The sequence below is a fragment of the Tinamus guttatus genome, unplaced genomic scaffold, assembly GCF_059628265.1.
Source record: "Tinamus guttatus ecotype Peru unplaced genomic scaffold, ASM5962826v1 Tinamus_guttatus_pri_ptg000472l, whole genome shotgun sequence".
Taxonomy (NCBI): Eukaryota; Metazoa; Chordata; class Aves; order Tinamiformes; family Tinamidae; genus Tinamus; species Tinamus guttatus.
In genome coordinates this window covers 107,554-129,578 of record NW_028289006.1, presented here as the reverse complement: position 1 = coordinate 129,578, position 22,025 = coordinate 107,554, and the positions used below count along the sequence as shown (strand labels likewise).

The window sequence follows — 22,025 nt, the reverse complement described above, 5'->3', positions numbered from 1 at the left end:
ATGGTCGCTTGTGGGAAGCTGCAAGAGCTCTGGGACACGGCCATAGTGCCAGCAGGGAGGACTCCTGGTGACGATTTAGCATTCCCAAAACAAATAATAGTGATAATAGGTATAGGGGGTTGGACTAGATGATCTCTAGAGGTCCCTTCCGACCTCAACCATTCTGTGATTCTATGAAATGGAAATCAAATGCACACTCTGTTGAGGGGGAAGGTGATAGGGATGGCAAAGTTTGGGAACATTGCAAAATTAATTTCAGGATCATAATGAAGCATTTGACCTGGGGATTAGAAGCTGTGATGATGAAGGTGAGAGCTTCCAGCTAATGAGGGACTGCAGTGGTGGGATGCAAATAGGAGGCTGATGTGATTGCAGTGCTGAGCTGGCCAAGCCTTGCCTATACTAGCATCACGCATCCTATTAGAAAGAGTTCTGCACCCACGCTCTATAAGTAACAGGAGGCTCAACATAAATTTGAATTTTGCATGAACAAGAGAGAGCTACATTAAAAATGGGTTAGTCAGTCTTGGTTAATGCTTTTTGAACATAGTACATGCGTTGCGTATGCTAGTCTCCAGCATTCTTGGGTATGGTGCTCCTCAGAATGTTAGCTCTGCTCTCCATGGGGTAGTTGCTGATGTTTTTTTCCCAGCACAATCATTTTTCACTGACTCCTCTGTGTGGTTTCTTCTACACCAGACAGGCCTCTACCAAACTGAGCAACCTCGGCTTCCACCGAGTGGACTGTGTGCGTCCGTGCAGGATGCTTCGCTTGACCACTTACTGTGAAAGAGTCATGCTACAGTCACCAGCTTGGGTGATTTACCAAGATGAACTAGCCCCAAGTTAACAGAGTGTTTTTCCAAAATGACACATTTTCATTGTGCAGAGGTGGTGGGAAAGAGCCTTTGCAGCAGTTTTTGAGTAAGCTGGAGGCTGAAAAATTAAGGAGGGCAGAAACAATAAAGCATAATATGAAGAGCATGTGGAGAAGAGCTTTGGAGCTGTGGTCAGCCTTGTCTGAGTCATGAGAAAGAAAACCATGAGGCTTTGACCATATTAGACAGTCTTACCCAGGTAAGTATAAAGATTCTTTAAATAGATGAAAGATGATAATTATAATTTCAAAGAGGAGTAAATCACTACCCACACCCTTTGCCTTACTACATGAAGATCTTATCAAATTAAATTATGATCTCTTTCTGGAATAATGAGGCAGAACCTCAGCTGGTGAAAATCAGAATAACTCCATGAATTTAAAATGTGCAACAGTGACTTACTCAGCCAAAGCGGAGTCTGACCATCTGCTCAGTTACCTTCTCAGGTGCCCTTCTCTTCCCATGCTCATGCTCACATCTGCATGTGCCACAGCCAGACTGCTGCTCAAAGACAAGTTCCTCTAGGCTGGGGAAAAACAACGCTTCAAAAAATAGGCCTCATATTTAAATGTTTATTGTAAGGATAATAAAACAACACCAATCTTTTATTAGGATGGTATCTCACATCATAGTGGTTGGCCTTCAATTCCTTGATGGAGCCAAAGGCTTCAGAAGACGGAAGGGATGGTCATGACCACGTTCTGCATCTTTGTATAACCCAGGCCAGAGTATTTCACCCTGTAATTCCTATATCCATCCCCCTTGCTTTTGATGCCCTAAAAGGCCGCATTTAAAAGGCCAGCTGGTCTTGAGCGGAAGCCTGCATGATGGAGAACCATAGCAAGCCTCCTATGGTGTTCCAGTGGCTGTGTACCTTCACTTTTAAGTATGAGCACTTTATTTTTAGCCTGAATTTGTTCAGAGTCAGTGCAGACAGCCCATGTGAATGTCTTGAAGGTTTATTTCATATTTTTGGAGTCCTAAGTTGGAGATGTGTATGACTAGTGCACCAGCATGCTTTCTGCTCTGTAAGTGCTTATGATATGCCAGTGCCCTTAAAGTTATGCACATATTAAATGAGAATATGCAGCTATCATTTAGGTCAGCTGATGCTGAAGATTTTAACTTGTAAGCACTGTTGTGCTCTCCAACCTGATAAACATGATTGAGAGCTGCACTCCACCCAGAAAGGGAACCATCAGCAACAAGTGGCACTAATTTAGCTATTTCACAGGGCAGCAAGGTGTCTCTTGCTATTTTTGTATGTGTGTGTGTGTTGAAAACTTTTGTGCACGTTCTATTCCCCCTGGAGGTAACTTTGATAATAGCTTGGATGATTGAGTGTTTTGCTAGTGTGAACATGTTAGGAATTATTTTTCCTGCTCTAATTTACAGTCTAAGGCACAACAAGCTTTCGCAGCTTTGCCCTTTTGATGAAGAGCTTTTACAAGAGCTTCCACAGAGGAGATGGAGGACACACTATTTGCAGCAGCTCTAAGATCATCCCCCCACCTCTTTCCCATCTCCCCAGATCTCCCCAAGCACACTTTAAGGAAAGGATTCCCCGTTCACGCACAGGCACTTTGGCAACCTCAAGCGAAGTAGGTTTTCATTTTGCTGAGTCTGCAGCGCAGGATGAGGTGATCTAATAGCTCCTGCTGCCAAAAGCGGGAGGTTGCCTTCCCTTTCCCCTCCGGGCTGTGCATTCCCACCGCTTACCTGGGCCGGCCCTGCTGCACCTTGGTGAGCTGACTCACCTCATTCACCCAGGGAAAAAAGAAAGGGGGGTGGGGGGCAGTTTTCCACCAGAGTGGCAGGGAGCTCTTAGGTTGACTCACCTGCTCTTAAGAAATCACAGGCACTGTTAGTGTCTGTCCATCTGCATCTGATAACAGGCGAGTAGCTGCCAGCACAAGGGCAAGCTCTGATATACAGAGAGGCAGCAACAGGGAGCTGCTTTCCTGCCGCCACACATCCCCTTGGGTTGCACTGCTGCCAAGCGAGTGCCGAAAGCTGTTTGGGCAGGATGAGCTGTGGGTGATACACACACATACAGTGCTCATGGAAAAGGGTCCAGATGGAGCAGGGCCAAGGGCTTTTTCTCAGTCCCTTCGTGCTGGTAATTCCCCCTTCCCCCTTCTCTGCAATTTTGATGGGGAAAAAAAGGCTAATACAAAAGGCTAATACCTTTACAGTAGCACGCCATAAAGGCTAATGCAGACTTATATTGCACCATTTTGCGGCTCAGTTTTTGGCGTGCTGCACCTGCCAGTAAATATTCAGTCATGGGCAGGGTCACCATGGACTGGTTCCCTGTGTTTGTTATTACCTGGTGCTGCAGTAGTGGTGTGAGAGACCAGCTGTATCACAGGGAAGTTATGGTCAAAGTCAGACACTCAGTACAAGACAGCTTTGAGAATGACCTCCAAATCAACAGACAAGGTGCCGCTTATTTTATTTTTCCTTTAGATTTTACTTCATATCACTGAAAGGTTTTTCCAGAAGAGCCTCTTAAGGAATTGAACTTCAGCCATGGCTTCAGGACATTGTCATCATTTTATGGCTTTAAGTGCACAGTAATAGACTCACATCCTAAAGTGCATTTGCTCGTATTTTCACTTGCGAACCAGAAAGAAAAAAAAAAAAAAAAAGCTACAGGCACATCTCTCATAAATCTAGGGGGAAATAAGACAGCAGGGAGAGGCTGCAGGATAGCTGGAGATCTTTCATTTGCTTCATCTTCTTCTCTTTGCTGCCGGAGCTCATTTCATTTTTGCCTGTCTACAAGGAGCACTGTCCGCCTGCCATTTGGGAGATTTTGCATTTTCATGCTAGCAGAGCGGACATGCACCAAGCAGCTCATGCTCGCACAATGACAGCGGACAATGTGCTTTGAATTTTCCCTCTGCACAGAGGTCAGTGACTTCTTTCCACTCACTTGTCTCTTCCCCTGCTGTCCTGTAGCTCACAGATAAGTCCACTGCTGCTTTCCACTGACAATTGTGCTTATGTAAGAATCTTCTTTGGTGTTCCATGCAAATTAAGGCTCCACAAGTCTGTCACATAAAAGCTGCCTCTAAAAATTGGAGAAATTGGCACTGCCCTGCCCTCTTCCACAGAGCCATTAAAGCCTTTATCACACACACTCACTTCATGCCATGCAAACCTTTCAGCAGTGAGGAGTGCTGCCTGTCAGAAGCTCTTTAGTCAATGCGTTTGTTTTAACCAGTAAATGTTAGTGCCTGGATCATCTGGGAATGCTAATGGTTTCAGCTGATCTCTATTGGGCTGTAGTAAGAAACAGCTGAGCCAACTGCTGTGAAACTGGGTGTCTGCCAAGGACTTGCTTGTATCAGAGCAGTGGCCAAGGTGGCCAAAGGGCAAGTGGGGACGATAATGGAGCTGAGCAGTGGAGAGATGCTGAGCAGGGATGGGCAGCAGCCCCAGGCAGCCTCGGAAGGAGCAGCGTTGCCAAATGCTTCTTGCGTCTAGTCTGGTGCAACACAGGCTCCTTGGCAGTGAGCAGTGCAAGAATCTGAGCGCAATCCTAACCCAAGTGGCCACATCTGTCTCGCTAGATGTCCTTGCTGTCCTTGTGAAGTGACGTTGATATAATTAAGGACCTGTCACTTCCCACTGGGGTGTAGAGCTCACCCCTCAACTCATCTCAGAGCTGGTGCTGCCAGGTCCCAGACTGGTACCGTGTTGCTGCTCAAGGCTCGTTTCTCTTGGCCACATGGTCCTGGCTGCTGGACCTTCTGCTTCTGCCACCCTTGGTTGCACTCCACAAGGACCAGAGGCAAATTGAGTTCCCAAGATCCTGCATTAGCAGGATCCCTTTGGGAATGAAGGCCGAGAGGCGCTGCTGAACAGAAAGAAATGGCAAACAGGTGTCAGTTGTGGAAGGCTGCACGCTGCAATAGAAAACCACTTTTAATTAAAGAAAAAAAAAACTCAACAACAAAAACCCAGGAACTTGTTGTATTACTGGGTTCGTATCCCTCTTGCAGAGGGGCTGAGCAGGCAGCCTGAGCGACGCACGTTCCTGTGGCTTCTGCTGTGCACTGCGGCGAGCGCGGCCATGGTGGTGACTGCGCACCAAGACAGCAACAGCTCTATCCCGTAACAGTGAAATCTCTGTGGATGGCTTGAGCATGGAATATTTCCATTTGCTGCTTTTTTTTGCTCAACCTTATTAATCATGGAGACATTTATAAACAAAATATACTTCTGCAGCAGATGGAGGTGAAAAGTTCATTCAGAGAGGAGAAAGCTCAGCTCAGCTGTGCTCATCAAACTTTTATTCTTCCATGGGCAGGCCAGCTTCTTCTGTTTCATTTTCTACAGCTATGTTTGTCTTCCCGTGTACTTTTCCTACTTTTATCTCTGCTTACAATCTCTCTTCTCATGAACTGTCTTTCTTGCCTAAGACAAATACTAAGCAAAACATTTCCCTGGATTCTTTATTCCTTCCCTTTTTGGTTTCACAGCAGGCTCTGTGAGGCTGTAGGCAGAAGGGTTAATTCTTGACCAAAACTGACAAATGCGGGATATGTGCATTGACAAGAACAGCCTGTGTGTGTCTCAAATCCTTTCTGCTATTAACTGACCTGAGTTCTTATTTCATGGGAAGGCTCCAGTAGACAACGGTGTGGGCCATGGAGAACAACTTTTCCATCCTGTGGGATCCAGCACCTTCTATCCCAAGCAGAACTTGCCCTTTCTCCTTGCATCCACAGACTCCTTCAACATGGGAAGGGCTTCTGCTCAGTGCTGTATTGCTGGGAGGAGAACTCCTTCTCCTAGGGGAAGATGCAGAAATGGAGCCTGGCTCCTGTGCCTCCCGCTGCTGCTGCGTGCGGTGCCTGCAGGCAGCACTGCCTCTGCCCCGGGGAAGGAAGCAGAGACGGGGCAGGCCGGGTCCTGCCGACCAAGGCCAGGCCAGCTCCACAGGTAGGGCTGAACATGGCACTAGAGACCATCTCTTTATCACAGATGCCATGATGTGTTTGGAGCCTTCTAATTTTGGTGTCATTACAGGTGCTGCCTGTAATGGGAAATCAAGATTTTACTGTGGTCCTGCTGTGTTGTCCATAATTAGCAAGTCACATATTGCTAACTGACTTAAGTATTAATTCCTTAAAGGTCTATTGAAAAATCATGTGGAAATTTACCTCTTTCTCAAAAGAACCATCGCCTAACATGGGGGTAATTACAATGTACTACTTAGACTTGCTTAATTAGTTAATCTCTGTAAAGGGGTTTCAAATGTTTGAAGAGCTATTGAAGTGCTAAGTGCATTATCCTCAATTAATTTTGTGCAACTACATCCTCACTACCAAGAGGGTCTTTAGAGCACTGAGGACAGGAAAAGGAGGCATTGGTTCCAATTTTAAAAGTAACTCTCATTAAAAAAAAGAAGAAAATTAATCTAAAGATGATTTGAGGCAGTAGGAATAAGAAGAATGAATGTACCATTTCTTCTGTTTAACCCTGATACAGAAAGCTCCCGAGTTCATGTTCAGACCTGAACATGAAAAGTCACTATTCATGTTACTCTGCTTTCAAGGGGTCTGTATTTTTAATTTGCTTTCATCTTTCCCCAGTTTTGGTCCTCTCTCCCCCTGAATATTAAATACTGTCTTCTAAATTTGGCATTGCCTTGAACCCTCCCCACACCAAATGACACAAACCAAAACACTCTTCACAAAACAGTTGAGGTTGGAAGGACCTCTGGAGACTCTGGAGATCATCTAATCCAAGCCCTCTGCTCAAGCAAAACTACAGCACATTGCCCAGGATTGTGTCCAAAGAGCTTTTGAATATTTTAAGGAAGGAGACTCCACAACCTCCCTGGTGAATCCATGCTGACTACTGCTGATTACTTTCTTATCCTTCACATGATTAGAGACGGCATCCAGGGTAAGCTGTTCCATCATTTTTCCAGAGACGGTGAGGCCGAGTGGCCTGCAGTTTCCTTCTTGCCCTTTTTTTGGAGACTGGAGTGACATTGGCTTTCTGCCAGTCCTCAGGCACCTCTCCTGTTCTTCATGTCCTTTCAAAGATGATGAAAGGTGGCTTAGCAATGGTGCCTGCAACTCCTGCAGTACTCTTCGGTGCATCCCAGCAGGGCCCAGAGCCTTGTGATGTCCAGCTTGCCTAAAAGATCTCTAACCTGATCCGCCTCAACCAAGGGCAAGTCTTCCTGTGACCTTCTCTGTAGACTTTTTGTCTCTGTAGACTTTCTCTGTGCTCGCTAAGGTCTGGGGTTCCTGACGCCTGGTCTCAGCAGCAAAGACTGAAGCAAAGGCGGCATCAGTAATGGGCCCCCATCCCAATCAGTACTGGGCCCACATTTCCTTAGTCTTCCTTTTGGTACTGATGTCTTTGAAGAAGCCAGTCCTTGCTGGCTGTCCTTGACACCCCTTGCCAGATTCAATTCCAAATGGGCCTTGGCCTTCCTTTTCACATCCCTTCATACTTGGATGACATTCCTAAAATGCTCCCAAGTAGCTTGTCCCTGCTTCCATCTTCTGTGCACTTCCTTCTTCTGTTTCAGTTTTGCCAGGAGCTCCTTTTCATCCATGCAGGTCTCCTGCCCTCTTTGCTCAACTTCTTGCTCCTTAGGACACGCCGCTCTTCACCTTGGAGGAAGCGATCCCTGAATATTGACCAACTCTATTGGACCCCTCTTCCTTTTAGGGCCCTAACCCATGGGATTCTTCCCAGAAGGTCTCTGAAGAGGCCAAAATTTTCTCTCAAGTCCAGTAAATCTCTTGTTCATCTGCTTGAATACTATGCAGTGTATGCAGTATGTGCCTGACCCACACTGAAACAAAAGCCCAACTCCCTCAGGTCAGGGGCAACCAACAGGACCACTAGCAACAGCTACACCAAGCCAGAGCTTCCCAGAAGTTAAGACCTCTTGTAGCTGTACTTGCCTAGCTCCCTTGACCTATCCCCACAAGGACCTTCTTGTTCCTCAGAGGGTCCCTAGAAAGCCAACACAACACAAGGTTCTCAGGGTGTCCAAACAGAACCCACACATTGCTGAGGAAAATGCTGCATCTGTTGGCTGCATCTGTTGGCTGCAGATAAGCTTTTAACATGTCTTTCAAAGTTTTCTATCCTATTTAGCACATATATGCCTTATTAATTCTCATTTTACTTCAGCCATTAGTAACCCACTTTTGGTGGAGTTCTCTCAAATATTTGATAATGAGTCTTTTCTGCTAATATTGCATGTAGCTGGCAGCCTTAATTGGGCCAGCTACATTGAATGAGACTGCACCACGAGCCTATTTCCTGTTTTTCTTTCTATACTGACTAACAAAAGAACATTTCTCTTGCTGAGTATGATTTGTTTTTAGAGGTTTTTTCACTTTTCTTTCTTTCCCAAGAATGATAAATCATCAGTTCCTTACTGAATCCCAAGGTCCCCAAAGTTGTGAAAACCTCAGGTATCTTGTTTAATATCAGATTGCATGAGCAGTGTTTTTGCAGCAGCATTTCTCTTTCTCAGGGTTTGATCATTTTTAATGTGCATTCGCAATATATTTGTATCACATCTTGGTATTCACTCAATAATGATTTGAAAACCTATCCATCTGCCTTATTTCACCCCTCAAAAAAGGGAACAGTGAAGAGACTATTTCATGTCCACAACTTTATTCTCTGCACACTGTAAAGTAATAGATCAGCCTGCTGGATAAGGCACTCCACCAGCAAGTCAGAGTTGTGTACACAGTGATCCCAGCACTGTAGATTCTCGGGGAAAGAAATTCTGGCATCAAACCAGACAAAACAAACAAACAAACAAAAACCCCCACTTTTCTTCTCCACTTTTCCCCAGGTGATTTTTACACTGTTATATCCACTGTTATCCCATCAAGTGGTATTCATTTAGCTCAGCCTGACCTGCTGTAACTAGGATGTCTAGCAGGGAATGCAGGTACCTTGGAAAGCAGCTTGAAAACGGGACAAGTTGTTACGGAGTGCAAGAGTGCAGGACTATTAGAAGAAGCAAAGAAATTACTTTCTCCCCCTTCTACACCTTCATCACTGGGCCATTTGTACAAAATCTCACAGGATCTTATCCCTTCATCAGGTATACTCACATGGTCGATACCAACAGAATATACTAGAAGGGTAATGCAGAAAATACTTAGAAAAATTAAGGCTGCCTTGAACCTCACCCTAAGGTCCCTCCTTTTCCCTTCCCTAATACCTGAAGGATTACCAACCATCATTTGATTAACCTAGGTGTTTTTCCTGCCTCTGTGCAATGAGGGAAAAGGTGAAAGAAACATGACATGGAGTCCAAAGGGACTGTGTGTACTACCGGATCCAAAAGATAGGGGTGAGACTGCCTAAATACAGAAGCCTAACCTGCATTTCCACAGGACAAACCTAATTGCAGTAATTTATCAATACTTAGCCAAGGATGACAGGGCAGGGAGGATCCAGCAAAGTCCCAATGAACAATCCAGGATTCTTGCTCTTTCCCCTGTCATGAAAGTAAAGCATAAGGAAAAAAAAAACTCTACCGTCTTCCACAGGTTCCCTTTCATACCAATGCTTCAGAAGATCAATTGCCAATAAATTAAGATAATAACAAAAACACTATATGTCCCAGGGATAAGGGAACATGCGCTCCGTCTCTGTCCCTGCCACATCAGAGCAGCTCCAGCATGGCCCTTTGGGGCACTCTGTGCCCTCAGAGGTGCATCGGTGCGACGTAGTTGGAAGGGAAGAGACCCAATTCCCCACGCAGGCGCCCTTTCCACCACGATGGGTTGGAGCTGTCCAGGACCTCTAAGATGTCTCCACTGCGGAAGCCCAGCTCATCGTGCTCCATCGCATCGAAGTCGTACAAGGCACGGACCCAGAGCGTTCGCTGGCGAGGAGACAGAGAGAGGCAGGGAACAGTGAGCCACAGTTCTTATAGCCCCACAGTGAGGGGTCACCCTCCTGTGACCCCTCTAACACCCCACTACACATGAAGACAAACAACACTGAAACAAAGGCCAACTTGCAATTAAATAAGCAAGTGGCCAGCATTACAGGAAGGATGGACTGATCTACTAGGAAACCAAGGAGATGGTGCTCAGGTTCTGAGCAGCCCTTTGAACCTTTCTTGTTAGATAAAGTCAAGAGGACTCAGCAACTGACTGGCTGTCAGATTATTTTGAGTTTGCAGTTTATTGAGAATTATAATCAAAATGTTTTCTTATGAAAGCTTCATCCTAAAAGACTTTGCACTCAATTTCCCATTTTGACTGAAAATCAGCTATTAAATAATTTAACATGGACTTCTCTACTGGGAAATAGTTGGCATCCCCATCATGGGTCATGGATAATTTGGCAGGTGTATTTTTAAAGCCCTGTTGGAAAGTTTTTGTTTGATCCCTGGTTTATCTTTGCCAAATCTTGCGTTCAGGGCCTACCCAGACATAGTTCTTGGTTATTTGGTTGGTTTCAAATTATTTTAAAGACACATAGACCATTCTATAATGGGACTTGGTGGCTTCTTGATCACTGCCGGGATGTGGCAGGTAAGGGCATGTTGTTATTTGTTGCCACAGCCTCTGAGGGATAAAAGACATGGTATTTTGAGCTCGATTATAATAAAGACTCTGGATTCCTGCCTCCCCAGAGCTTATGCTAAGGCCCCTCCTACATGCAGTATGTCTGCATGCTGATTGGGACTGGTTTGGAGAACAGTCTTAGACCTACATTCATGTAACAATGTAGCTTTGTCCTCAAAGTTCTCTAGAACCAAATTCAGGGGCTGGGATGGAGCTGTGACATACAGCAACATCTTTGGAGGTGGAAGATGACCACATTACAATAGGTGTAATATACTATCCCTCCTGCAATCTCCCTGCAGGTGACATTGCTTAGCCACTGCTAGGGAGCCAGTGAGATCTGCAGATGGGGCCAGGTACATCATACATCACTTACTGGTGCTGGCTGGTGCAACGGCTCTGTGTGTCTCCGCTGCACAGCTGCTGCCCTTCCTGCGCTGTAATCTGTATGGCCGTGCAGCCCATCTTTCCTGTCCAGGCTCCCACCATACCTATCCTAAAAGTGCAACAAGAGAAAAGCCATGAATACACTCAGCTGCATAAATGAGGGGCTTTAAGAGTCATTGATGCCCTGGGAATCAGGGTTCAGCTCTCATGTAAGTCATCTTGGATATCTGCTGCTAATATATTTCTTGCACTGCAGTCCTGTAAGCAATGGTCCTTATTGAAGATATCTTACAGTGTTCTGTTTTGGATTTTTTTGTCCTAGAAGTTGAAGACTGACTGTTTCAAGCAACGTTTTCGGCTGTATTCCATACCTGCTGGGAAAAGGGGTAAGAGAGTGTCTGGCTTCTGGGATGTTTGGAGAAAACCCAAGCCCGTTTAACACACAAATGACAAGCCATGCTTGCTAAGGGGACTTTCACCAGTCGGCAGTTATTATGCCCCAGTCCTGCTCATTCCTTGCCCTTACTCTTTTCCACGTGCTAGTTCTGCAGAGGGAGTGGCTCTGCGTATTACCTGAAGGCCCATTACTGGTATATGTATTACCACTTCAATTAATTCATACATACAAATACCTGAAGGTCTAAGTAGGTGTAAGAAGTAGGTCTAACATCCACTACTTTTAGTTTGGGCTGCCCCACACACTAGAAAGGCAGAGAGCAGGCCTGAGAGTCCAGTAGCCCTGTTAACTGAAGAAAATAGAAAACCAGATCCCAGGAAAGCCAATCCCAGGAAAACTATTTTCCAGACAAATCAGGAAGTACTTTGAAGACCGCAGCCACTACTGCCAGAAGAAGGAAGAGGAATGTTCTGAAGGAAGCCAAACCCTTTAAGGGTTAACACAGTGATTTCTCTTCCCTTATGTGTTTTGTACAGCCAGATGTCAGTATCGTAACACAGCAAAAAGAAACGGGCAGCAAGATTTCACTTGTGCTGCAGACTTGATAAGTGTGTGCAAGATCTTGCAGCATCTTGCAAGTGTGTTTTTCTGCACTCTCTTTAGATGTTACTTTTCATCCTTTCCCAAGTAATATAAGAACATGACACTTCTTGTTTTCCAGTTTTTGGGGTGGAGCTCAGTTCTCCCAGGTTCCCAGTGAAAGGGTCACTGTTGACTTCTGATATTTGATCATCTGTCTACCAGTCCTAAGCAGAACTAAATAACAAGTCACATATTTATTTCACAACGAATTGCTCCCAAGGCCGACACCATCTTTGCTACTACATCCCAGGTGGAGATTTGACTGATTTTGCCTGTTGCAGCAGATTCAGGGTGATGGACTTTGACAGGGTGACTATCCACTATCAAGCAACCAAGGCTTGTTATGTATTCTTCAGTTTGATCTCCCAGCCCCTCTTCCCTGGCAATACCTGTTGCTGGTGCGATACGGGGACAGAATGCTCTACGTATCTCTTGGATGTAAAATGATGAACATCTCCAGCTGCTCCACCCAGGTGAAGCCCTTCCCGGCCCATCCGTTCCAGGCTCCCACCATGCCTCTCCTGATGAAAGAAGATGAAGAAAGTGGGGTCAGATATTGCTTCCCAGCACCTGCTTGATTGAAGCTTAACAATCATTGCCGACAGATCGCTATCACTGCTGTTACCTTGGAGGCTCTGCCAAAGGAAGGCTCCTACCCTTCTGGACAGAAGCAGGAATAAGGAGTCCAATAATTTACATCTCTGCCATAGCCATTCCTCATTTGAAGACTGGGTAGTGATGGGGTATACTGGTTAAAAATGCCCCCATTGATTTGAGGACTAGCATAGCAAAAGCTCTTTCTGGAAATACTACCATCAGACTTCATTTTTCTCTGCACTGAGATCTGTATATTCCTATCATTTTATCATATGGCTGTGGCATCCAGAAATTCTAACTGTGAACTGAAACCCCACTGTGATGAGTGCTAAACATACCCTGCTGAGCCCATCACCATAACAAATGTACAGAGCGTTTGCCAAAGCAAACTTGACTCCTGTTCTTTCATTTCCCTGTCTACATCTTGCAGCAAATGCTGTTCTCTTTCCTTTTTGCTTTCCTGTTCACAGTTAGCCCAAACAGGTTATATTACTAATATACACATATACATATATATATATCTCCTTCCTTTCTCCTATTTGCTGTGGATTTTATCTCATAAGTCCCATAATCTCTATTTTATATCTTATTAATGCATTTTAAAGCACTGAGTAAGTGTTTTAAGAAGGAGACAGCAACATGTGCCTCACTTTCACTGGAAAATAAATCCTCTTTTGGACCTGGCAAGAACAACCTACCTGTACCTATAAAACTTTACTGCTGCAGTGAGCAAGTCACATACTTTCAGACTTACCTTTACTTGTATATCCTGGTAATTTAATCCCAGAATCCGTTTCCTAGTAAAGCAGGACTTAAGTTGCTGGTATGACCAGCAAGTTCACTTCCAGCATTGTGTGTACAATGTGGAGCACTTTTTACTATGTCACTTGCTTGTCCTTCTGACACAAAACCAAGCATTTATTGTACTGGTATTTCCCTGCCTTTTAAAATATTTGCTGCACCTTTCCTGAACACTGTGGGGAACAGCTTGTTCCCATATCTGCTATGTTCTCCTCAGCAGCACTTTTCTGCCCCTGCCAACCGTTGTTCCAGGTCTTGCCTTCACTCCCTCCATACCCCTTGCTGTGTCAGGTTATTTTTCTGAGCAGGTATACTTTCAGGTGTAACAACAGCTGCAATCAGAGCACATTCAGGGACACTGGGAAACCAATCCTTTCTCAGACATAACCCACCAATAAGCTTTTTACTTCCCCACTCCTTATTGCACCACCAAACCATATTTTCTTCCTGAGCCAAGAGCTTCTCAAATCTTCTTTACACCAGGCATTTCATAAGGTAAGTTCTACTTCCTTTTGCATCATAGAGTTTTGTCTCTGGGGCCTTGACACAGATCTAGCAAAGCCTCTCTGCTGAGATCTGCACTTCCTATTGATATCCAAAACTGACTCAGAAAATTCTGCCCAATTATATAACAAAAAATAAATCTAGGCTGCAAGGTCCACCAGCATAATAGTGCAATTGGAATTCCAAGTACAGATCCCCAGAGACATCCTTATAGGGTTAAATTCCTTCTGTGGCACGCTTTCTCATTGAGGAACTCCTAAGGATAGTTTGTTTGTACCTTCTCTCCTCGGCTGTCATCCCTCAGCAAGATCTGCTTCTGCCTGGAGATGGAGGTTGTCTTGTAGTAGTCCACCAGCTTGTCTAGTGATTGGAATTTCTCCGTCCACAAGTAGTAGTTACCTTTTGAATCCCTCATCACTTTGAAGTGCTGCACGTCATCCTCATGCCTGGATCCGATTGGAAAAGTAATAGGTCATCACCTGGATTGCAACTTTATCTTCTTTTGGAAAGTCTTTTCCAAAAGAATGAGATTTTCCAAAGCTCATTGCTGATTTTTAGCCAAATCTAGACTTCCAGAAAAGTAAAGCAAAGGCAGCCCTTCTATCTACTAGAGCTACTCCAGTACTACAGCCACTATATGTGGCTCTGTATTTCAAAGGAGTCATCTATTTACAAACATGCATTACTGCAGGACTGCCCAGTGACAAGCACGATCAGCACAAAGCACACGGCTTTAGAACTTCCCCTTTGAAATAAAAGTCAGAGAAGCTTTCAAGTCCACAAAAGGCAGTAACTTTATTTTGTACTTTATAAGAAAGACAGCAGTGTTCCCTTTGACAAAAGATTGCAAGTGTTGCAATATCTCCACTAGTTTTTACAGGTGCCTGTTAATATCTAGTTTGCTTTGACTGCAAGAAATACATTGCCTCTTTTCACATCACATGCATCACAGCCACACACACATATTCACATGAAGACGGGCACTATATTTTATAATTGTACATTACCCAGCATAATATATGACTACAAACTTACCTCCTTACCCAAGAGAACTAGAAAAAGCTATTATGAGGTGCAATTACAAGGCAAAATTAACAGTCCCACTTCTGCTCTTGATTTCCCCCTTGCAGCTTCTCCCACACCTTTGTCTCCCTTCTGATTTGAAGAATTCCACCTTGGCACTAACTGTGATCTAGTTTTGGTGTTAGTTGGTTTCGATCTAAAGCAACTAGCCCTCTCCTGGATAACGCTGGGCCATCGTTAGGGGGACCATGCAGACCACGAACCATTCCCAGCGAGCAGCTTGAATGCAGCTATCCTGTTCTGCAGGTCATGTTCCTTGCCCTCAAGGCCAGATAATGGTGCCTGACTGTGCTTAGTTCATTGCTGTAGATGTAGCCAAAGTCTCCTAGAATAGGAAGAGGTGGCTTGAGCAAGCACCTGGATTTGGAAAGAGGAGTCGCAGCAGAGTTACTATTCTTGCAAAATGCTTTCCTGTATTTCTCCCTGGTAATTTTTAAGCTCCCTGAATGAGAAAGCACACACTGCTTGGAAAAGACATTGCTAATCAGTACTTTAACTTAAAATTGATTATCAGGTGTTTGCCTGAAAATCAGGAAACCAACTGACAACTAATAGCTCTGCTTCGAAGCAAGGGGTCTAAGAAAGTCTGGATTACAATAAATGGCTGAAATACAGTTGGGCTGCTAGTGACTGAAAGCTATTCAATGGCTCCTTAGTGACCTGGGAAATAGGTTAAGAATGTACCAGTCAGCTCTTTATGGGTAGTAGTGGAACAGTTGGATCAGTTAACTGGAGCTATCAGGCAAATGGAACAAATAGAAAGCACATGTTTTGCACTGTGGGAGATGTCCCATGTCCCACAATCTGCTTTGCTGCAGCTTTTTCCAGAAGCAGGCCACCAGGGGATGCAGCTTTGTAATGGGGCATTCACCGTGTCACTTGAAAGAAAGCAAAAGCATTTGGGAATCAGATGCCTAATTTGTTTTCATTTGCAACACAGCAGCTCTGCCAGTGACTGGCAGCATGCAAACTTCTTAAGAAGCAATGTGACATTAGGATTCCTCTTTAGAAGATACCAGTGAGACCATTAACCAAAAAAAGGAGTAGGAAGATTCTGTAAGAAGCAGATACCTGACAGAGATGGAGAAGTCACCATGAGAGTTCTGACTAGCTCGGACGATGAAGGAACCAACTCCTTTGCTCATAAGGTTGTTCTCTGCTTCATGGCGGGATATTCTCTCATCAAACCAGCTGTCAAGTGGAAAAAAATCAAGGAGACTTGAATAAGGAGTTTAACTAAGGTAACAAACAGAAAAGTAGAGGCTGGGGAGAAGAGGAATAAGCAGGGTGGGGGAAGGAAAGGCAGAACAGATCAGAGGATCCTACACGACTATTACCACTGGCCACATACGTACTAAGGTACAGGGTTATGATGGTTACAGACCATTTTCTCTGAGCAGTAAAAGCACATAGGTGCAAAGAGACCGGTGTAAGCCTTGGCCTGTTAAAAAACAAGACTCAGCTAGAAGTCTAATTACAGGCTTAGTACAGTGCTAGAGCAATTGCAAATTGTAAAAGTGCATGGATATACACATATACACATCATTCTCAGACTTACACCTCAAATAATTTCTGGTAAACTGATTGAAAATTGCTGAACTGTGATGGATATATTGCATGGAACAAACATAAATTTTTAATAGAAGCAAAGCATGAAAATTTCAGTACTAATAAATTGACTCTTGCAAGAGTTATAGCACCACAGAAATCACAGAAGCACAGAATATATAAGCACACTTATGTAAATTTAGCCAAATAAAACAAACTGCTGGTGCAAGAGCTAGGTATATAATGAGGAAAGTCACCATAAATGGTAAAATAATACAGTGGAAATTGCAACTTGTAAGTAGAGGAAAAAAAATCTTGTTCACTTATATGTGTTCACAGCTAATAAGTTCTGCAATGCTTGTCTGTATTCCATTAAAATTCTGGAGTTAAAACTTCACACACTTCCACTTTTGAGTCTCCTTATTCTTCTCCTTACCATCATTACAGTTTACCTATGTATCATCAGCAATCAATGGGAAATTAGACCTTAATTAGCATTGCTAACTGGTATTAATGATTACTTGACAAAATAGAAATGGAAAAAAAATGGCCCATTAAAGACAGGGGATAACCTTTTCCCCTGCATCTGGTTCTAGCATCTGTCCTGAACTGCTTTAAATGGCTGACCTGCTACACAGAAAAGCATCAAAGTGGAAATGCTTCTTTCCATCTCTTGCATAGGGAAAACATCAAGAGAAAAATGCATGTGAAGAAAGGAGCTGCCACTGTCCCTGTGTGATGCCACAGCCCTGTGAAAGAGTGAACAGTAATAGCTGACTGAGAGATCTCATCATCTTGAGGCTCAAAAGTGCAAGTCTAGGCAGGAGAGAAAACCAATAATGTCCTTCAGCTGCACTAGCTAGGTTGGCTTATGTCCAAACAGGTCTGTAAGTGCCACCGCTAAAGAGGACAGTGGCACCTACCTGTGGACTACAAGGATCCCTGCGTGCTTCCAGTTTGCCTGCTCAGGACACCAGCATGCACTGCTTAGCAATGAACCAACCATGGTGCATGTTGTGCCTGCTCTCTCCTGCAATGCTGCAGCACTTTTTCAAAAGAGGAGGATTAAGGGGGCTCTATAACCAAGAAAGATTTCCACCAATGGAAAGAAAAAGGAGCTAAAAATCCCATGCTTGGGTTTATTTATTGCATAGAGCTGGACAGCACATTTAACATGCATTTAAACTCATATTGGTCCCTACTGAAAGCAGGGTGCTGTCTACCCAGCAGGAGAAATGGGGGCTTGCCTGTCCTCTGACAGGTCTATGCCTGGGTGCGCAGCCATAAAGCTGGAAGACGGGTGAGGGGTGTGTGGGAGCAGAGTGACATGTCTGGTCTATCATCTCTGTCAATCCATGAGTAACAACAGATGTCCTGATCTCACGTAGCATTGCACTGACCTCTAGTGTATAGAGAGAAACTCGCAGATGCTTTGCGAGGGAGAGGGAATGTGGATGGCAGGGTGGGGAACATAGAGTTAATCTAATTAGGAGTTGGGGGCAGGGGAAACTACATTTTTGTAATTCATTTTCAGAGAGTTCTCTCGCTCTTCCTTTTTTTTTTTTTTTTGCTCAGCCTCCTTCTCTGTTGCCAAGACTCCACATTATGACAATTCTCCTTCTGTCCAAGAAGAGCTAAATGCAGTTTTTGCCATATCCCAGTGACATCCCTCTGAGCAACAGTAACAAAGGAGCCACTTGAGAGTGATACAGAGCATAAAGCACCATCCTGCTCCGAAAGAACAGAAGATGTTTCACGGCAGAAATAAGGTGTGCTGGCAGAAGCGTATACAGTGCTACGGCAGTCTTTGCCAGCCCTTAATTGTAGTATATTATAACCAGTGCCTCCTGTGTCTTATTCTCCTAGGTACACCCGCGAACACACATGCCCTTGACAGGACTCTGTGAAAACATGCAGTGGTGATGCATGCAATTTTTGTGACACTTACGGGGGAACGTGAAAATCAATGAAGTTCTTAGGAACGTAGCCCTCTTGATTTCTCAGCTCTGCTTTGTACCACTCTTCCTGGGAGCTTAAAATCTGCAATGGAGAGATGGGAAGAATAAGTGCATTGAGAAATGCAAAAGTAACCAAGATACTGACAGAAAACTAGAATCTCTTGTAAGAATAGAAGAAAACTCCGCACGAGCTCTCCCACCCACCTTGCAGCAGAGTAAGTGACTGATGACCACTTCAGGGCAAACAAAGCTATGAGGAAGGCTGTGTGGAATTAGAGAGACTGCTTATTAGCCTTATCCTCTCTTCTGAATGCCTGTGCAGGTGGCTGGGAATGCTGTCTGCATGTCTCTGATGTCTGTGAGATGGAAGAATTCAGCTCCAGAAGACTTAACGGGGGTTTAAGGAGCTCTCTGTGCTGTTTTTAATGGTTAGTAGAAAGGATATCCATTTCAAAGGGGAGGAAAAAGAATTTCTGAAAACTCCTCTGGCATTTATGCGTATGAAGGGAATATACAGCTATACCTGCATGTGTGCGTTAGGATTCCACACATGTTATCATATGGCACTTCACAAGAGTGTGTTTAGCGGGTTAAATCTGCCGTTGTCCTGAATTTTGTCAAAAAAGTCAAAAGGAGGAAGCAAAAAGTGTTTGAAAGCCACTGTTACACTTCCAAGATTGTAGGATAGCAGAGGTCAGTCCACAGAGCACACTGGAGCAGCTTCAAGGAGTGTTTCTATTAATGCTGACTGGAAAAGTTCTTAGGGACTGCAGTGCAGGCCATAGACTGCCCAGATTCATTGCCCTCTGGCTGATGGCTCCTAATACGTCCCTAAGTTACAGGGAGAGGACAGGAATGCAGCCACATTGTTATTTTACTGCATATGTTGCAGTCCTTGGTGTTTGGTTTGACATTTCAGGTCCTGGGACAGAATTGCTTTTTCTAAAATTGAACATGTTTCTGTTCATTCTGGTTTTGGAAAGGATCTTGAAAGTACTAATCCTGACAGTTTTAAAAGGAAAAAGCAAGTGGAAAAGGCTGAATTTAAAAGCTATTGTTAGCAATAATAATACTTGCCTTATAAGCCAATCTCATGATTTGGGAGCTTAACACATGAATTCTAACCACTTGGTGTTGGCGATGGGATGTTCCTGTCTCTGGGGCTGATTCTCCATTGCCTTGCTTGACACGTAGGCCTCTTTTTTTGCATGTGGATAGAGAAGGGTTGGGCAGTGGAAGGCTGTGGCGTTCCCAGTTCTCCTTTCCCCATCCGTGGATTAGGGCTCCCTTTTGCTCCTCTGGCTAACCAAAGGGGACGACAACCACTCTGCTAGGGCCGGAGCCCTGCTGAACTTGCTGGCTCGTGGTACAGAGTTGGCAGCTTTCTGTGTACGTCCTTCTCACAGAGAAGGATGTGGGCGGGGGGAGAGGGTGGATTTCCTCCTGTCACTACTGGTTGAGGGCCTCATATTTCCTGTTGTCTAATCTCCACATCAATACTGTTCATCTTATCTCGTTCATAAATCAGAAAGACAACCAGCAGGTTGCGCAGGCTGCAGAAGGGGGCTCATAACAGGGTGTGCATATATGTGTGTCTATGCCAGAAGGAGAGATGTTACCCAGGCTCATGTACTGTTACTATGGCTTGGGCTGCTGCAGTATTGTTTTGTTCACCTGAAGAATGTTAAAGTAAGAAACAATCCAGCTTTTCTAGTAGTGAAGTCCCAGTGACAACTGAGAGTAATAATAATAATAATAATATATGGCCGTTATTTTACACTTTTCAACAATAGTGTTTCCAATGCACTTTGAAACAGAACTCTAACTTATAATGCTGGACATTACCGGAAGATAAAGTGAGAAACAGAAGGAAAACTGACCTGGCCAACACCATTAACCCTGCCAGGGACTGAAGGAAACCAGTGTCTCCTAAGTAAGCGGATATCAGATAAAGATCTGGGACAGTGGGGACATGGGGACTACTCTTGACTTAAGAAAGAACTGTAAATGAGGTATGGAGTGAAGTGCTCATCCATCCTAAAGAGAGGAAGTGAATTCTCCAGAGCACTTCTAGCTCTCTGGAGAGAACTTCTTTTTGTTCTTAACAAATTCTTGATGCTATAATAAATTCTCAGCTTTGTCTACTGAAAGAGGCAAGGTTGAGAGCCAACATTTACTGGAACAACTGGGACTGGACAGGGAGAGACAAAAGGCTCCCTGACAGAGCATATGTTTAGATCTAACTGTTGTACGCCATGCCCTTGGCCTGTGAAGGAGTTCCAGGCCTTAGAAAGGAGCTCCACTCAGTCCTTTTCGACCAAAACAAAACATCTATCCTGTGTGCTGAGAAGTGGCTAATGTAGGGTGGAGTGGCACGTGTGAGGCTTCATCTGTGAGAGTTCAATAGGGTTAACAAGAATGGCTCAATAATAACACATGCAAATTAGCTTTAGGGAGACTTTCACATGCTCTGTATTGCTTGATCAGCTGCACTTCTTCTGCCAGTCTCTGGCATTTCTCCACTGCTAAATTCTTGCCGGAGTGATATAGAGGATTATTAGCCCAGGATCTCTTAATCTCTTCCATGATGTGTGTAACAGAAATGGTCTTGTGGACATTTCCTCTTCCATTTGCAACTGCATAAAAGCTCTGTGGCAACCACAGGGTTCAGTGTAATTACCTACACTGAAAAAAGTTAGATATAAGTTCTGCAATGTATGATAACCATCTCTCAAACAACTTAAGAGATGGAAGTAAGGAAGATAGCAATCACTACAGCCTACAGTCATCCTACCTATCTTCAGATGTAGTCACTCTAGACTACCTATATAGTCAATGAAAAGAGACAGGCACTTCAAAATCTGTCTGTCTGAGAACTGAATCTCTCCCCCAGCAAAGATGCTTATCCTTCTCTGCTGATTCCTGGAGGACTGTAGGGCAACTATATCCATAGTCTAGGGATTTAAAATTAAGTGGAGCGGACCTAGACTCGAATGATCTCGGAGTTGTTACTCCATCAATAGAAGACTCTATGGGAGATTTCTGTCTCATGTTTGTAACTCAGTTTATAGACATCTCAATCAATTTGATTTATCAATGCAAATGGAAGCACAGCAAGATCTGACTGAACTCTCAAAGCTAATAACTGTCCTTCAGCAAAATCTGGGGCCATGCTCAGGCCACACTTACCTTCAAAATATCCCCAGCCTGGAAGCTCAGCTCATCCTCTCCCGAAGCACAGAAATCAAACTTGGCGATGGCTTCCATACTGTGTCTTTGTTATGGAGCTGGAAGGCTGGAAAAAAAGTGTAAGCTGCAAGTTTGTAAGCTGCTACTAAGACTACTAAGTCTGGCTTATAGCAAACTTACAGGCAATGCTGTGATTTGTGCAAGGGTGAGGGTACACCAACCATTAGCCATTAGATGCTAGGCATTGAAAAAGACGTTAGCAGCTAGAATATACAGCATGGCCAAGAAGCTATAACTCAGGTCAGTAATTCAAGCAAACTCATTCATGTGCTCATTCCAAAAGATCTCCTTCTCCCCATCAATCTCACGGAAAGGTTTGCACGCTTCACCCAAATCAGCTGGTAGCAGGGAAAACCTTCTAAGCAAACCAAGCCAATGAAACAAGTGACTGCAT

At 44.3% G+C, this 22,025-nt stretch overlaps 1 protein-coding gene across 1 annotated transcript; it reads right to left on the bottom strand.

Annotated features, from left to right (window-relative positions):
* Positions 1 to 9,480: 9,480 nt before the first annotated feature.
* Positions 9,481 to 21,670, bottom strand: GRAP2 (GRB2 related adaptor protein 2). Its single transcript, XM_010221346.2, has 7 exons — positions 21,572 to 21,670; positions 18,373 to 18,464; positions 15,948 to 16,067; positions 14,071 to 14,239; positions 12,281 to 12,412; positions 10,842 to 10,961; positions 9,481 to 9,774 (listed from the first exon to the last, which is right to left on the bottom strand). The coding sequence occupies exons 1-7, from the start codon at positions 21,647 to 21,649 to the stop codon at positions 9,595 to 9,597; spliced, it is 891 nt and encodes a 296-aa protein (XP_010219648.2). The 5' UTR covers positions 21,650 to 21,670; the 3' UTR covers positions 9,481 to 9,594.
* Positions 21,671 to 22,025: the final 355 nt, after the last annotated feature.

Excerpts from the sequence above, each read along its gene's own strand:
- GRAP2 (XM_010221346.2), bottom strand. The coding sequence starts at position 21,649 with ATGGAAGCCATCGCCAAGTTTGATTTCTGTGCTTCGGGAGAGGATGAG. Across the intron at positions 14,240-15,947 it reads GACTTCTCCATCTCTGTCAG|GCATGAGGATGACGTGCAGC; the intron begins GTATCTGCTTCT and ends AATCGGATCCAG. Across the intron at positions 10,962-12,280 it reads CCGTATCGCACCAGCAACAG|GATAGGTATGGTGGGAGCCT; the intron begins GTATTGCCAGGG and ends TTGCACTTTTAG.